Source organism: Lactuca virosa, chromosome 5 (genome assembly GCF_052849685.1).
Source record: "Lactuca virosa cultivar CGN04683 chromosome 5, Lactuca_virosa_CGN04683_v6, whole genome shotgun sequence".
NCBI classification, from domain to species: domain Eukaryota; kingdom Viridiplantae; phylum Streptophyta; class Magnoliopsida; order Asterales; family Asteraceae; genus Lactuca; species Lactuca virosa.
In genome coordinates this window covers 401,860,874-401,878,088 of record NC_136430.1, presented here as the reverse complement: position 1 = coordinate 401,878,088, position 17,215 = coordinate 401,860,874, and the positions used below count along the sequence as shown (strand labels likewise).

The window sequence follows — 17,215 nt, the reverse complement described above, 5'->3', positions numbered from 1 at the left end:
TAAATTTTATAATATTATACAACTTTTATAAAGTGATATAAAATAAATAAAATATATCTCTAGACCTGGAAACTCTATAGGCAGAAGAATAAAGGCAAAAAAAAAATGTAAAAATCCGAAATTGAAGTTATATGTAAAACGTTATCAAATAGTTTATATAGTTTATAGATATACTTGATGGTGTTTATAATGTAGTGAAATGTTGAAGTTTAACTAAACTGAAATGAGAAAAAACACAAAATTGGAACGAATAAATTGAAAAATAAGACAATTAGTCGCAAGGCAAATACATAAAAGTAGAGTAGTCAACCATTTATTTAAATAAGCATCATGAACAAATGATACATATATATAGCATTTGTCATGTGCAAAATATATAACCAACTATAGTTTAGCGATTATAAGATTTATCGCGACAACAGTTTCGGACGAGTCAAGGATTAACTTGACTTGATCCAACCTGTAACCAACTGTAACAGCACTATCTTCATGAACTACGTGGACAGTAGCACCCGACTTCTCTTCCTCTATCTTCTTTGCTGCATCTTCTCCTTTCATCCCCACGAGTTCTTGCAAGGCCATCTTCAAAACTGCATTGTATCATTCATCGACATCACTTTGTACCACATTTCAATTACTTACCAAACTAACAATCAATCAATACATTCATATTCATATATGTGATGATGTTATACTGAATTGAAAGAAGATTGGAAATCAACTTACATGGATCAGGGTCCCAAACTACCTCAGGGAATGTGAGTTGCAGGTTCTTCTTCTCCTCGGCCATTGTAATTTTATCGAAGTTATTGGGAATCCAATGCTTTAACATAATTTTATAAATTATAGAAGAAGAAAGGAGAAGAAGAAATGAGACCCAAACAAAAGTTTGTTTGAACGCTGGCTTTTCATCTATAAAAGTTATTGACGTTCCCAAATTACAAACTTGTATAAATTATAGAAGAAGAAATGAGAGCCAAAAAATTTATAAATTATAGAAGAAAAAGCTAACACACTTCTATATATATTAGCTGATACAGGGGAATGTACTATATTTAATGCTAATAAATGAAGTCCAGTCTTTTCTGATCACAGCCTCATGGGCTGTTATAATATTTTGTTGCAGACCAATGACCATATCGATTTTTCATGATAAAATTTTTCCAATATTTACCGGAGTAATAAAGTTTCGTGATTTAGTGGAGAAAAAGTTGATCAAAAAAGCCACGTACGTCAGATGGATGGGGACATGATATAACTAATGGCTATTGAATTATTAGACGAATAATTATCTTATAAAGACCAACAAGGAAAAAGCGAAGGGTGATCAGAAAAATGACTTATCACTATATTAAGTAATATTTTTCAAACTCGTTACCTTTCTTACTAGTAGCATTATTAAATGAAATTGGTGATTATTTCAAATTATTATAAAAACATAATAAATCTGTTAAATATCATAATATCATGACCTGATCAATTTTATATTATCCAAAGAATAACCTCATGAATCAAACTATTAAAATATAAGATTAAGGTGAAGCGGTTAACAACTTTTGAGTTTTTATAATTACACAAAATCATCAAAATTGTTAATACGTTATAGTGAATGTTACAATATATTTTGGTTCAAGTACCTTTTTCAGTTATTGGTCAATTGGTCATGGTACGTGGTTTCATTTTATTGGGAAAACAATTTTTATCACCAACTTTATTCGAATTTAGCCCATGTGAAATAACAGTTTTATCTTTATTATTAATTCCTAGAGAAAATTGAAACAATTAAACAAAGTCTTCTTTGTTTTTGAATGTCTATTCACACATCCATTATCATATTTTTAAATATATATTATATACAAGGAGATTTGCATATCCTCAACCTTTGGTTATAGGGTATACTGGTACACATGTTATATCTTTAGGACAAATGTCATTTGATAAAAAAAAATAGTCCCCTTTTGTTCGAGTATTTTTTGATCTTTGGTTTCATATTGGTACACATGTTATATCTTTAGGCCAAATGTCATTTGATAAAAAAAATGGGATTTTCTAACATGTGCCCTAAGGGCACATATAAGAAATTTTAATTATGGCAAATATTAGACATATCTAAATATTATTGTTTCAACCACGATTTGACATTCATTAGTTTCCTATTTTTTTTTTTCCAAATTTATACTTTTATTATTTTCTTTTAATCTTCCCTACTAATACGTAGGAAATGATACTATATTCTAGATTTTTAGTACCCTCTAAAAATTTCCTCCATTCCATGATTTATATATTGCTTTTTTGGATTTCTTTTTTTTACATCATATATTCACCAATTTTTATCATAACGCCCAGGAACATTTACTAAGCATTTGACAAGCATTTTTATTTATTTAAAATAAAAGATGAGAATTGAAACTAATAATGAAAACAAAAAATAGAGTTTAATAGTAATTTCACACTTTAACATTTAAAATGAAAGATGAGATTGAAATCTTCTATTTGCATATCAAGTTTCTTTGTTTTATCCACTTGTTGAGAATTATTATCCTCACGCTCTGGACATGTGCTGAAGTTATGACTAGAAGATTTGCAAAGTCTACAACGCTTTACTTGTCTCGCTAATTCCTTTCCACTTCTCATTCGTTTTTGCTTAGGTCGTCATTTTGTTTTTGAGATGATAGGGCATTGAACCAACTCAATTGCATTAGTTACGAGATGACTATTGTTTCCACAAGATGATGAAACATCAAAATTTCCTTCTTGCTGTAATAGAGAGATTTCTGTAAATTGAGCTTCTTCACGACTCCACCGTGATAGCCAATAACTAGAAGGAATTTCAAAGCAGTCCTTACGGAGAAAAACGCTTAAGATATGACGACAAAGTATCCCGACAAATTCAAAGTTTTTGCAAGTGCATTTAGCCATCTTACCATCCCAAACCACCTGATGACATCGAGCCGCTTTGTAATGTTTGACAATAAAACTTGTGTCGTTTTCTTCCCGAACCGAATATTGAATTGCTTGAGCAAATTGTTCTTGAAACTTTTTGAATGCAAAAGGAGTCAAAACTTGGTAACCTTATTTTTCTAACGGTGATAATGATCTAAAATGCGACTCTTGATATTTTGCCAACATACCATCATGCATTTGTTTATGCCCAACATCTTCAATAGCAAGATCAACCTATACAATTATGAGTAAAAAGATTAATAAAAAAAGTTTAAACTAAAAAAAATGTAGTAAACTAAATACCAGTACCCACTTGTCTAATAAACTCCCTTAGACATGTATGAGAAGATATAAACTTTTTCATAAACGAATTTATGCTATCCGATCTTCCGGTGGTCGTCATGCCACCAAAGAAAAGCCACGAAGATAACTTGGAACCCAAAATGTTTTAATTTGGTACAATGTTATCACATGTTTATTCTTTTCGAGATTGTATTTTGCAATGACTAATGGCCATTGTTGCTCAAATTCTTCAACTGAGTCTAACTTATATAAGTTGTAAAATTCGGTGCACCAACTTGAGTACTCAGCTTTTAGGACCGAAGTAAACCAACTACTAAACTTAGTGGTGATATGCCATATGCAAAATGCATGTTTAGTGTAAGGCATCTTCGTTTCAATTGCTTGTTTCATCCAAGGATCTTGATCGGTCAATATCGTTTTCGGTGACTTTTTCATCAATTGCACAAAATTCTGAAAATAAAATAATTTTAAGAAACTTTTTACATACTAATGCAATTAAGTTAAAAAAAAATAAAACAAAAATATAGTTACCTTAAAGAGCCATTCAAACGTGTTTAGTTTCTCGTTACGTAGAAGTGCACAACCAAGTAATATAGTTCTTCCATGATTGTTAATACCAACAAATATGCCAAATGGCATGTCGTATGAATTCACCTTGTATGTAGTATCAAATACCACAACATCTCCGTATTTTTGGTACAATTCAAAACAATGAGCATCACACCAAAAAATATGTTCTAGCCTATTTTCAATATCTAGTGTAAATGCATATTGAAAATTAAGATTTTCACTTTTAGCACTTTTACAATACTCCAAAAACTCTCTTGCATCATTCTGTGAGTGTAGTTTATGATTTTTGGTAAAAAGGTTATAGACATCCTTCTTAAGAAAAGAAAATTCTCCATGTTTCACATTCATTTCAAGCTCCATCACCCTCATAATTTGTGTAACAGACAAACCCCCTTCTTTTAATAAAAGTATACGTTTTTCATTCTCTAATGTAATATTACGGTAAAATGGTAAAAATCGAACCTCTTGAGTAGACAACACAATATGATTATGCTCCGCAACAAACTTGGTGACTTGCCACTCTTCAGAGAAAATTTCATTAATTCTTCTCAATGTTATTCGCATGTGGGCCTTGCATTCACATCTTGTATAACCTCGGTTTCTTGTTTTTTTCGTGAAATCTTTTTTAAACTCCAGCTTTCCTTCACGGTGACAAAAAAAGTCACGTCTTTTCTTTTCTCCCGTTTTACTGTTCACGAATCTTCCTTTTCGAACCGAAAACCCATTATTTCTCGCATAATTTTGATAAAAAATAAGAGCCTCTTCTTCACTTAGAAAACATTGACCAACGAACGGTTCATAAAAACTTGCGTTGTTGTTTTGACCCTGTTCTTCTTCGATAACAGTTTTTTCATTATGAGCATCTATCGAATTTTCTTCAACATGAACCTCATTCAGATCCAAAAAAATAGGTTCTTTCATATGTAATGCTTGCCAAATGCTTTGTTAATCCTCCTGGTTATTTGATAAAAGTGACGGTATCATCACCAAAAAAAAGCATTCCAAAAATATTAATATATAAATCATGAAATGGAGGGAAATTTAAGAGGGAACTGTGCTACTCATACATTTTAGTAGGGAAAATTATAGGGAAATAATAAAAGTGAAAATTTGGAAAAAAAAAAAACGAAGTAGGAAGTTAATTAATATGAAATCTTGATTCCAATAATAATAGACATCTAATATTTACCATGTCTTATATTTACCATAATTAAAATTTCTTACATGTGCCCTTAGGGCATATGTTAGAAAATCCCAAAAAAATTAGTCCCCTTTTGTTTGAGTATTCTTTCATCTTTGGTTTGCAGATTTATCATTTTAAACTAGTTTCTTTTTTTATAGATTTGGTCCGTGTCAAACTTCTCTCTCTCTCTCTATATATATATATATATATATATATATATATATATATATATATATATATATATATATCATTTTTACATCTTTATATTTTATAATGTTTTGTCTAATATATATATATATATATATATATATATATATATATATATATCATTTTTACATTTTTATATTTTATAATGTTTTTGTCTATTAAAAATCCAAAGGGCACACACCTCCCACCCCGCCCCCTATCGTTACTAGATGTACACTTCCTTCTCTATGGGTGAAAATTGGTCATGTTTGATCATTTTTGTGTTGACTTATTTAATTAAACAAGGAATAATGTCATAATAAACTTCAAGTTTGGCTGAAAATGTCGGTTTTACCATTTGACAAGATTTTGGTTCGTTTACGTCGCAAACTTGTAATATTTTTTTTTCGGTTTTGCCTTTCTTACAGGTTAAACCGGTCACCTGTACAGGTTGCAAGCCACATGTACGATCATTAGGCTAGATTTGCTTATGTGTCTTTTCTGACTGTGTTCTTTAGATCTTTTATCAGTAAAAACTCGAAAATAGTGAAAATGAGGAGCAAGAATCGAACCAGCTCCTCAAAGTCACAATGCCTCAAGTTTACCACTAGGCTCAAAGATTTCTTGTGTTTCCTATCTGAAAAAAATCATATATATTGTATACCACTTAAACAATCTACATTTTTGATTTTGATTATTATTATTATTATTATTATTATTATTATTATTATTGTTATTTTCTTTGAATTTTTAATATAATTATGTGTTTTCTTTATTATCAATATAAAAACTTTTTTTTCTTCGTATTTTCACTATAAATACATTTTTTTTCGTATTATCAATATAAGTATTAAGTATTTTTTTCATTGTATTTCAATATAAATAGTTAAATACATACATTTTGTATTTTCAATATAAATACCTATATGTCTTATATCAATATAACTATCTTTATTCGTAGTTTCAATATAAATATGTAGATTTTGTTTATATTATATAAATTTAATAAATATATAAATACATTTTAAATGCGTTATTATTTAACATATTCTCGACCGAATAATTCAAATACGCATTTAGTAAATGAATAATACAAAGAATACATATTTATATACTATATACAAAATCTACGTATTTATATTAAAAATATGAAAAAAAACAATTATATTGATATAAGGTATATAAGTATTTATATTGAAAATACAAAATATATGTATTTAACTATTTATATTGAAAGTATGAACAAAAAAAATACTTATATTAATAATACAAAAAAATGCATTTATAGTGAAAATACGAGAAAACAAAAAAAAGTTTTTATATCATCTATATATATATATATATATATATATATATATATATATATATATTAAAATATTAAAATTCTCCTACCTTAGCTACAGGGAAGTTCCCAGGCATTTGTTAGATTTGGTCCTCAGTCTTTGTCTGTTTTTACAATGCTAGCCTGTTTCTTTTAGAGGGTATATTTTGCAATTTTCTATATTGTTTTTCCACGTGTTGATTTCTCTTTCTTTCACCGTTTTTCTTGACCAATAGGGACTTCATTTCTGTTACTCTATTTCGTTATCTGTGTTTTTTTCTCTTTCTTTCACCGTTCCTCTTCCATTTGTTTCTTTCGTTTTCTTCTCTTAGGTGCTGTTTGTTTTTTCGAAGCGAAAATTCATGAAGTCTGCGGACCACCTCTGCAATCCTTTGTAGCAGAAGAGGTGGAACAAACGGCTGCAGCCTATAATAAGAAGTATGTTTGTTTTTTAACATTTGCAGACTGCTGTAGTAAACTGAAATTTAAATAAACTAATTTTATAAACTGAAAATAGTTCTCAACACCGAAATTTAATAATTCTAGTCTTAAAACATTGAAATAATAATAAAATGAACATGTAAAAAAACAAAAATATAAAACTTTTTTTTTTAAAAAAAAAACTTAAAAAAATGTAAAAGAAGCTAATAGTTTTATTCTAGAAAAAAACTAATTTAAAAAACATTAAAAAAGAAAATAATAAAAAAATTAAAAAAGTATTACAAACGATGTCTACAAAGTTCGTAAAAAATTACACACATTAAAAAAGATGCAACTGAAATTGAAAATATTATTAATAGAAACGGTAAAAAAATTAAAAAAATCAAGTTAAAAAAAATCGTGGAAACTATAAAAATAAATTGTATCACATCCGTAAATAAAAATTTAAGAAAATCAAAGTTAAAAAAAAAAAGTTAAAAAAAATAAGTTATACAAAAATTCTTAAAAAAACACTTGGAAAAAATGAAAGCTGAAGAGGTTAGAAGAGGCAAGTCAAGTGCTGCGCCACGCAGCACACGCGCAAATGTTTTGTAGTCTGAAGTCTTCCAAAAAACAAACTGCTGCGAAAGGGAAAGTGTTGCGCGTGTGCCGCGCAGCGATAAGTGGTTTGAAGAGGTTTTATAAAAAAACAAACAACACCTTAATAACCGACTCAAACAGACCGATCATCTTCTCACATTTGCTTCATCGTCTTCTTCTTCCAATCAACCTCTTCCAGCATCTCCACAACGTCTCTTCCGCTGCACCGCCTGTATACCAGCACCGTCTGTTCCCCGTCTTCATCTTCTCTGTCTCTCGGTAAATATCCTTTCGTTCATAGGGGCTTCACTTTCTTCTTGCTTCTCACCGCCTAATCTTCTCCACCTAATCGCCACCGATTTCATACATCATTTTATGGAATGACCATCGGGGTTCAGCTCACCGCCTCTATCTTCGACAAAATGACTGAAGCGATGCTCTGTAACCATATATATGTTGTGCCTTTTACCATATATATGTTGTGCCTTTTTCTATCTTCTTTTCTTTCTCTGAAATATTTCCCTGTGGTGTGTGGTCACTAGAAAAAAAAAAGAAGAAGGCAGATGCCGATGGTGGCGGCGCCGATCACCAGAAAGTGCAGGGGGGTCGTCCATCCGGGGGCTATCAGAGGCATCTGCTCATCATTTATTCTCTCACACAATCACACGTACGACCGGAGGCGTAGACCAAGCAGATCGTCGACCGATACGTCCTAATACATGTGTGAAGGAGAAGAAGCGATTTTGTTTCCATTTGAGTTTGATTTACGTGTCCATCTTCACTAACTATTTGCGATTTGGGGATAATTACGACTGCTTTTTTCTTTTCCGTTTAGTTCGTTACCAATTTATCGATCAGATATGGCTATTGAACCCTAACCCTCCTTCTTTCAGTCAATTTTCTTCTGCTTCTTATGATTTAAATCAATATGGCTTAAAATTTGTTATTTGATTTTCCTTTTTTCTGTTTGTAGGTTTCAAAGAATTCGAAGTTGATCAGGAAAATGGGAATGAGTACGGTATTATTGCTTAACTAAAATTAAGTGTATGCTCTTCCCAAGTGTATGCTCTGAATTCAAATCTGAACTTTGATCCAGATTGGATTGATTGAATTCTTCTGAAATTCTATTTGATTTTATAAAAGAATCTTAATAATTCATGTTTCATGTATGATAATAGGAGCATCTGCATCATCGTTTTGGTACAATCTAAGAGTACAACATCCTTGCAGGGAAGTACCAATTCTGGACTATGATTTAGCCCTATTGTTTCAGCCTATGCTCATGCTTGGAATCACACTTGGTGTTGCTCTTAGTGTCGTTTTTTCCTATGGGCTCATCACTGTTCTCATCATCATCCTCTTCTTAGGTATCCTTTGTTTTTACTGTTCATACTTTTTGTTTGATCTTATTTCACAATTTGTTATATGTGCATCTTGAACTGAATAATCTTCTATTTTTTTTAGGTTTAGAGTTGCATTATTGCTTAACTAAAATTAATAAAAACTACGAATGTTTATCTGTATGTTATTGTCAAGTAGGTTTAGACCAAGGTATTTTATATGATGTTTAGGTATTAAATTATTAATTTATACAAGTAGATGTCACATATGTGATGTGGATCTGTTCATTGACTTGAAGACCAATGATTGCTCTTTCATGAGATTCTTTTATTCTTACATTATTAGGGATTACTTTTAATTTTTTACCAATGATTAAAATTTTGCCAATATTTGTTGACAGGAACATCTTCAAGGTCTTTCTTTAGGGGAATTGAGATGTGGAAAGAAGAGTCTAATACTAAAAGTGAAAGTTTTTAGCTTTTTTATATACTTTTAGTTATTATTACAACTATTCAATCTGATATACATAACTTTTTTTACTGAATGCAGAAACAAATGGCAAGGCCACGAGAAACATTTGCCAATTCTCGAGGCGAACGTGAGTTTTGCTATGATCTTTTATATTTAACATTTTTATAAAAGTGATTATATTTATAAAATATGGTCATTTTTTTATTATTATACCATTATTCATTTCAATAACCTTTTTTTACAGTTCTGATCGACACATTCGTAGAGAAGAGAAAACTCCAATGGTGAGCATCCTCTTTTCCTCTTCTTCCATTTGGCGCAATGGATTTTTTTTAAAATAAAAAGTTATTATATATAATTTGACTCTATATATTCACATTTAATAAAATCATGTATTTTGTCGTTTAGATATGACAACGAAGAACCGAACAAACTGCAACAATATTTCTGCTGTTGCTACATACATTTTGTAAGTATGCCATGGGTTAGATGATGTTGGAATGTGGTAAGGAAATGCAAACCCTTCGCTTTTTTTTCAATATTTTCAATAATCTTTGCTTTTTTATTTGAAGATTTTCATATTCGCTGCATTTAAACACATACATTACACATTCGTCATCGACATTCTTTCAAATAGTAAAAAAAACTCAATTTTCAAAGTGATAAGCAAAAAAAAAAAGTTGCCGGTATGATTCAAAAATAAACAACCCAATAAAATTACATTGTTATATATCATGTATTTATCAACACCAGTTTAGCCCGATCCTAATAACATATTTCAATACAGTACAAAAAAAAATTCACTTTCCTTATTTTAATGCAATTGTTTATTGCGAGAAATAGCAACGTACTTAACCTCTATGCTTTAATTTTTACCCATAATATTGGTAATAGAAAGTTTTAACCTTTTGGTTTTTTCTTTGTTATGTGGCATGAGATCAAATGGTCAATGTTTGTATGCAAAAGATTGGGTGTTCATTTGCTTCTGCAAGGAGGCTGAAGAGAAGTTATTGTTGGACAATATTGTAATGGTCACTTCCATTTAGCGTATTCTCATATCTTTTCATTAAATAAAGTTCATTGCTTGCAATCGTTCAGAAGTTAATAATAATAATTCATATGATTCGATGATCCATGTGTTGTTTCTTCTGTTATGGCTTCAATAAACTACCTATTATGACTTTTGTTGTAGGGCACTCTAAAAACTACAAAGATTATAGTTCTCATTTGTTATGACAAGTTCTCTCACTGTGGGTGAGCAAAAAAATTCCACTAAATTAACGTTTCCTTTACAATCCAGCCTATACCACAAAATAAAAAAAAATTAAAAATAAATAAAATTCACTTGGGGTTTGATTAGGTGGAGGATTGGAGGTTGTTGTGGTATGTTTAACTTTATTTTTTCCTGTTTTTAGATTTTCTTAATGATTTTTATTAAGTTTTTTGTAAATGCAGTAAATAGCAACGTACTTTGAATTTTCACGTTTTTTCCCCTGTTTTTTTGTATTTTCTTTTGACTTTTTTCACAAAAAACCTAACTACATTGCCATTAGGTACATTTTCTATTTTTAAGACTAAAATGCCCTAAATAGCAATGTACTTTGAAGTTGGACCTATTTTTTCCTGTTTTTTACATTGTCATTTGGTGACTTCTCCACTTTTAGGATATAAATGCAGTAAATGATATGCAGGGTTTGCCTTTTTGGTTAATTTGTATATGAATGAGTTGATTTTATTTATATTTTATCTATAATGAGTAAACAAGGAAAATAAAAATTATTTGGCCAAAATTAGGTCAAATGGGTTAGCAGTCATTTCCTATTGATAGTTATTACAAACAACAACTCAACGTTCAAAATTGTGCTACTGAACAGATTCAGGTACTAGACAGTAATGTTTCAGAAAAAATTGTAAGTTTCTTTTATAGTATGGTACTTTCAGCTTTTCATTATTAAAATATTACATTTTTAAAAATGAAAATAGGATGCTATATAAAAAAATCAGCATAAGTACGTTGCTATTTATCACATTTATTTTTGACCTTTCACTTTAATTGTATGAATTCACGTTGACAAATACAGTTGGCGAGATCTTCAAAGGGTTAAGATGTTATATTGGCGAACCTTTAGAACCTATCATTCATATGTGAGGAACTTCTGGGCATATCACTTTGAAAGGTTTTGTCTATTTTCCCTTCTTTCTATTTCTGTTCACTTGCATTTTTATTCCTATAATTTGGTTCATTCGGTTCATGGTTATAGATTCAATCCCTCTGATTGATCAATGGTACATGCTGGCCTAAAAAAATTATGAATTGGATGGATTACAAAGAGTTAGAAGTTGGAACAATAATTTCTATTATTTTGTTGTCGTCTTTGTTTTTTGGGACTTCTTTTACTCGGTTTTTTTACTATCAGTGTATGATTTGTTTCAGAATGTTGTATGGAGAAATGGATTCTTAGTCTACCATCATGACGAGATTTTGCATTTTGCTTATGGGTTTCGTTTTGCCTTTCTTTGTTGCAGGTCTAATTTCGTTTGGTGTCTTCTTTGGTGATACGGTGGTAGTTGCCGACAAGGGTGAAGACGGTAGAGGTCATATTTGGATACAAAAGTAGTAGTATGCATACACAACATCTCACTCTTTGTGCCGGGGGCCATTTCATGCTGTTTCATTACTTCACCATGTTGACTATTCTTTTATTTAAGGAAAAACAATTAAGGAACTTGATTCGTTTGCAATCAACCGATCACCACATATTGTCCATGTCAACTGCTAATACTCCTTATAGGTATGTTATATTTGTATCTTCACTTGCTAATAATTTCTCCATTTTAGTTTTTTTTTTGGGTTTCTTAATCATAAAAATACTCGAGATTCTAAAATAGTGGAATTTCGTTTGCAAGTAATGCAGATGGTATTGGAGATGTTAGAAAGAAATAGTTTTATAGGGATTTTGCAATCTTAAGATGATATATTTGTTAATACTTTTTTTTGTAAATAAAGAATTAATAATTTTTTTTTTGTTAATAGTAGAGTTAACATGTGCATCGTGTTTATCGTTTACATATAATACGCAAAATTCGTAGCTGATTGATTGTGTGGAGGTGGACAAGATATAATCGAGTGATGTTGTTGATAAGGTACTACAAATACAATATCTACTTTCATAAATACGATTCCTTTTTCCACTCTTCATATCCTGAAAAGTTTGTTGTTGTTGTTGTTGTTTACAGAAATGCAAACAGAAGTCCAAAGGTGGTAAGTATTATGAGTTCTTTCATAATACAAGATCAGTGAAACCTACAATCCTTCATTTTCAGGTTACTACATCATTACCTTTTGTTTCTATGAGATTGATATTACCAAAATAGCCCTAAGATTTTCTATGGTAGACAGCTAAGAAATGGCAGACTCTGCTAGAAGATGCCCCAGACCAACTGCCATACAAGCAACTTATAATCACCAACAACCTGATCGCCGACCTCGACAAAGACACAGATGCTTGATATGTTCGACATGATGCAGGAAAACATGCCAGCAGCGATCGACATGCAACAAAATCGTCACAGACCACCCAACAACATAACCAACCAACATCATCTGCTTTTGCCACCAGTTACCCATCTAACATCCTTGCTAATGTATGCAGAATGTATGTAATCTAATATCATGTAATCACCTGCTAATGAACGGATGTCTTTTGATCCATATTCTGTCGCACACTTCATATGTTTAATATAAACGAAAACATATAACAACCAATAGCAAGATCCAAATCCGAAACCAAACGTTCTCTCTCACTATCCGTTTTTTCAAAATCCTAATAAAAGCTTCATTGAATCAAGTGAGCTAAATTTGGTAAATGAAAAATCAAACGGTTCTTTGATGTTTTTATATTTTGAAAACATATTAGTTACTTTTAATTGTAGTCAAATATTTGTAGCAGTTATGCTTTTTTTTGGAGGAGATTTCGACACATCTGCCCCTTCAGAAAGAATTTAGAAATGACTTCAGAACTTAGCTATTACTCAACATAGGTCTTCTTTACGTGCATATAATGGACACGTCATTCTGAAAACGACATTGAAAGTTTCTAACCCCCGCGTAGCGGGGGACACCTTTCTAGTTGATAATAAAAAAAATACATAATGATATTAAAAATTCGAAGAAAACAATAATAATAATAATAATAATATTAATAATAATCAAAATCAAAATCAAAATATAAAGTGTATTCAAAAAAGTTTTTATATTGATAATAAAAAATACATAATTCTATTGAAAATTCGAAGAAATAATAATAATAATAATAATAATAAAAACAAAATCAAAATAAAAAATGTACTCAAATTGTTTAAGTGGTATACAATATATATGATTTTTTCAAGATACGAAACACAAGAAGGATTTTAGCCTAACGGTAAACTTGTGGTTTTGTTCCTGCTGTCTTCATTTTCCCTAATTGCTAGTTTCTAATGATAAAGGTTTCAAAGAACACTGTCACCACACACATTAGCAACTGCTAGCTGGCGCGTATGTGGCTTGCCGTGAGCGGCTTAACTTGTAAAAATGGCAAAACCGAAAAAAATGTAGCAAATTTGTGGCATAAATGAACCAAAATCTTGTCAAAGGGTAAACTTGAGGTTTATTATGACATTATCCCCTTAGCTATTAAGTTGGGTATTTATGTTTGTAAGTTACATTAATTCAATCATAGATTCAAATAAACACGTTTAAGAGAGATGCATGAAAGCTAGTGTCGGAGTGTACATCGTATAGTATTTATAAATAAAGCATTGGATCAGTTCATAGATTCAAATAAACACGGGTAAGAGATACATAAAAGCTAGTGTCGAGTGTACATAGTATATATAAATAAAGCCATTGGATCAGTTCAATCTTGAGTTGATGAGGCTGACCATGAGATTTAGCCTATTCTTGGTGCCCTGACAACATTTTGAGAAGAATCAACGAATAACCTGACTCGATTTGACCTGAATTCCATTGTAAGAAAAGTATCTTGAGGAACTACATGGACCATAGCACCCAACATCTCTTCCTTTATCTTTTTTTCTGCATCTTCAGCTTTCATCCCCACGAGTTCTGGCCATGTTGTCTTCACAGCTGCATTGCATATCATTCATCCACAAAAGATCACAATACTTTTAGCATACTTCAATAATTACTTACCAAATGAATCCTAACATTCAAACGATAGGTGTATATATCTAGTAAACTGAAAGAAAAAGATCGTAAGTGAACTTACATGGCCTTGTTTGTTGGGCTTCAAGACACGGTGTATTTTGCTTCTTCTCCCCGGCCATTGAAATTTTACTAGACAAAGCAAAAACCAAATACTTTTACACACTTATATAAGTAGAAGAAGAAATGAGAATTAGACACCTTAACATACACTTGTATATGTAGGGTAAGGTCCTATAAATAATGCCAAGAATTGAAATCTAGTATGTTGGGTGACAGCCTCAAATGGTCTGCAACTTGGGAAAAATCGAGCATATTCTAACATTTTAAATAAGGTAAATTCTTATAGTCGACCTCTTTGCTCTTATTAGTCTTATAATTAATATTTTGTTGTAGATCAATATGAATTTTTGTCATCTTAGTGGAATAAATAAAGTCTCATGATATAGACAAAAAGAAGCAACATGGCGACATCAGAAATGCCGGCCATTGAATAATATGGCCTAATGCATATAAAGACGAAAAAGAAAAAACAAACTCATGAATCAAACCAATAAAATATTATAAAAATGAGGTGAAAAGATAAATTTTTTTTAAAGGTTAACATGTTTTTTTACTAATAATATTTCATAAAACAACGAAACAAAATTTAGCGGCTAAAAAAATAGCGACTCATAAATATCTTAAATATAAATTTTAATTATTTTTAATTGTGACCATCTTTTTGTCTGTATTGTGGATGTGAACTTTCACCCTTTGCCGTTCATGAGGGTAATACCCCTCCTCAATGTTTGATACTTTAGGATCAAATTAGATCTGAGTTAGCATGGTTATGTCTAGGATCGAATTAGAGGCTGTAAGACCGAATTAAAGACTTCTAATTATAGTATCAAACAGTCTGAGTATAATTGATTCATACCTAACTTCTAATTATAGTATCAAACAGTCTGAGTATATCAAACATCTCTAATGTTTTTTTCATCACCATCAGTAGCATAACCCTTTTGGGATAATGACGAAAAAAACACCATATTTTTCCAAAAGTTCGGTTTAACCATCAATTTTTAATAAGTCTCGAAAAAACCATCATTTTTGGTCCAATGTTTCAGCACAACCACTCCACTGTTACCTAATATAATCGGTTTTACACTTTATTTTTTTCAAAAGTTCGATTTAACCACCAATTTATGAGAGGTTTATTTAACACAAAATGAAAATTGATAATTTTTTAAACACAAATGCATGTCATAATGATCGCGATAGAAATTTTATCTAAAAATAAGTGATTTTTTTAACACAAATGAAAATTTTGTGGTTAAATCGAACAAATATAACAAAGTATAGTGGTTTTTTAATCATTATCCCCACCAACTCTTTTAATCAAGGGAAATTACCACTAATAGACATTTTTTGGAGGGAATTTCAAAAAATAGACACAAAAAATCAAATTTGCAGGTATAGACATGATTCCGCGGAGATGAGCTCCAAGGACTCCGCAGAATCAACTTAATCTCCGAGGAATCGATGTGGCAAAAAAAAAGCATGAATGTCTATTCCGCGGAGCTACCTCCGAGAAATGAACTCACTTCGTAGAGGTAGCTCCTAGGAATGGATCTTCATATTTTTTTTCCACCCTCCATGGTTCTTTTATTCAAAGATCTCCGATTAAAAGATCAATTTTGTTCCACCTCACATTCATTCCAAACATTGTCAAGAAAATTTCATACCATCATAATCTTTATCTTTAAAATAACTAGTTGGGGGAATGAGTATAAGCCCCGAAAAATCGATGTGAAAAAAATAATATAAAAAAATCTGAAGATCCATTCCTCGGAGCTACCTCCGCGGAATGACTTAATTCCTCGGAGCTAGCTCCGCGGAATGGATCTTGAGAGTTTTTTTTTTTGCCACATCCGTTTATCGGAGATTAAGTTGATTCCGCGGAGGCTTCGGAGTTCACCTCCGCGGAATCCATGTCTATACCTGAAAATTTGAATTTTTTTGTCTATTTTTTGAAATTCCCCTCAAAAAAATGTCTATTAGTGGCAATTTTCCTTTAATCAAAGTTCACAAAAGTAAGTAATTTTCATCTCAATTTCAATATCAAATTTAAAATTTTGGATGAAAGTTAAAATTTAGTTTGAAAGTCACAAATCCTGCCATAGGACCGGTCCAAGGCAATTTGAGGCTCGGGACAAAATAAAAAACGAGGCCCTCATAATGATTTTTTTTGTTAATGAAATAAGGCACCTTGGAAAATTTAATTAAATTAAAAAATTAATACAATAACACTCTTTATGCAATAATACTTATTTTAGTGACATGCAGTTCGTTTCAAGGTCTACAATTAGTACAATTAATAAATAAAATTTACAATTGCAAAGTCTCTAAAAGATATATATAGAGCGTGTACACTTTATAAATTTTCAGTAAAAAAATTTAAATCATACTTGATTGAACTCTAGAATTCAAATTCGGAAAGGCGTCTTAACAGGTGATCGGCGGCGCAGCTTTCCGACTCTGCCCTTCTTCTCCGGCGGGTGCAAACGCCGGCAGGGCCTGAGCCTGACCTCTCTCCTGATCGAAATTTCCCGTCGAGGCGCCCTCTCTTCCTCTTTCTCGGTGGGGTGATCGACTTCTGGTGAAGATAAACCCAAAATCGATCGACCCA

General features: G+C 31.0%; 1 protein-coding gene and 1 long non-coding RNA gene across 2 annotated transcripts; both read right to left on the bottom strand.

The window, feature by feature from the left end:
- Window positions 1-291: 291 nt before the first annotated feature.
- LOC145110784 (uncharacterized) lies at window positions 292-1,109 on the bottom strand. The gene is made up of 2 exons (XR_013710043.1): window positions 727-1,109; window positions 292-590 (listed from the first exon to the last, which is right to left on the bottom strand). It is a non-coding gene; the product is annotated as an uncharacterized LOC145110784 (long non-coding RNA).
- A 1,543-nt stretch (window positions 1,110-2,652) lies between these two features.
- Window positions 2,653-4,737, bottom strand: LOC145113889 (protein FAR1-RELATED SEQUENCE 11-like). Its single transcript, XM_079049932.1, has 4 exons — window positions 3,778-4,737; window positions 3,415-3,696; window positions 3,124-3,177; window positions 2,653-3,036 (listed from the first exon to the last, which is right to left on the bottom strand). The coding sequence occupies exons 1-4, from the start codon at window positions 4,735-4,737 to the stop codon at window positions 2,653-2,655; spliced, it is 1,680 nt and encodes a 559-aa protein (XP_078906058.1).
- Window positions 4,738-17,215: the final 12,478 nt, after the last annotated feature.

Bases quoted from the DNA above. Each gene is read 5' to 3' on its own strand.
- LOC145113889 (XM_079049932.1), bottom strand. From the start codon at position 4,737: ATGAAAGAACCTATTTTTTTGGATCTGAATGAGGTTCATGTTGAAGAA. The intron at 3,697-3,777 runs GTAACTATATTT...TTTTATTTTCAG, and splicing joins CGTTTGAATGGCTCTTTAAG to AATTTTGTGCAATTGATGAA. The intron at 3,037-3,123 runs GCAAAATATCAA...GCATTCAAAAAG, and splicing joins AAATGCATGATGGTATGTTG to TTTCAAGAACAATTTGCTCA.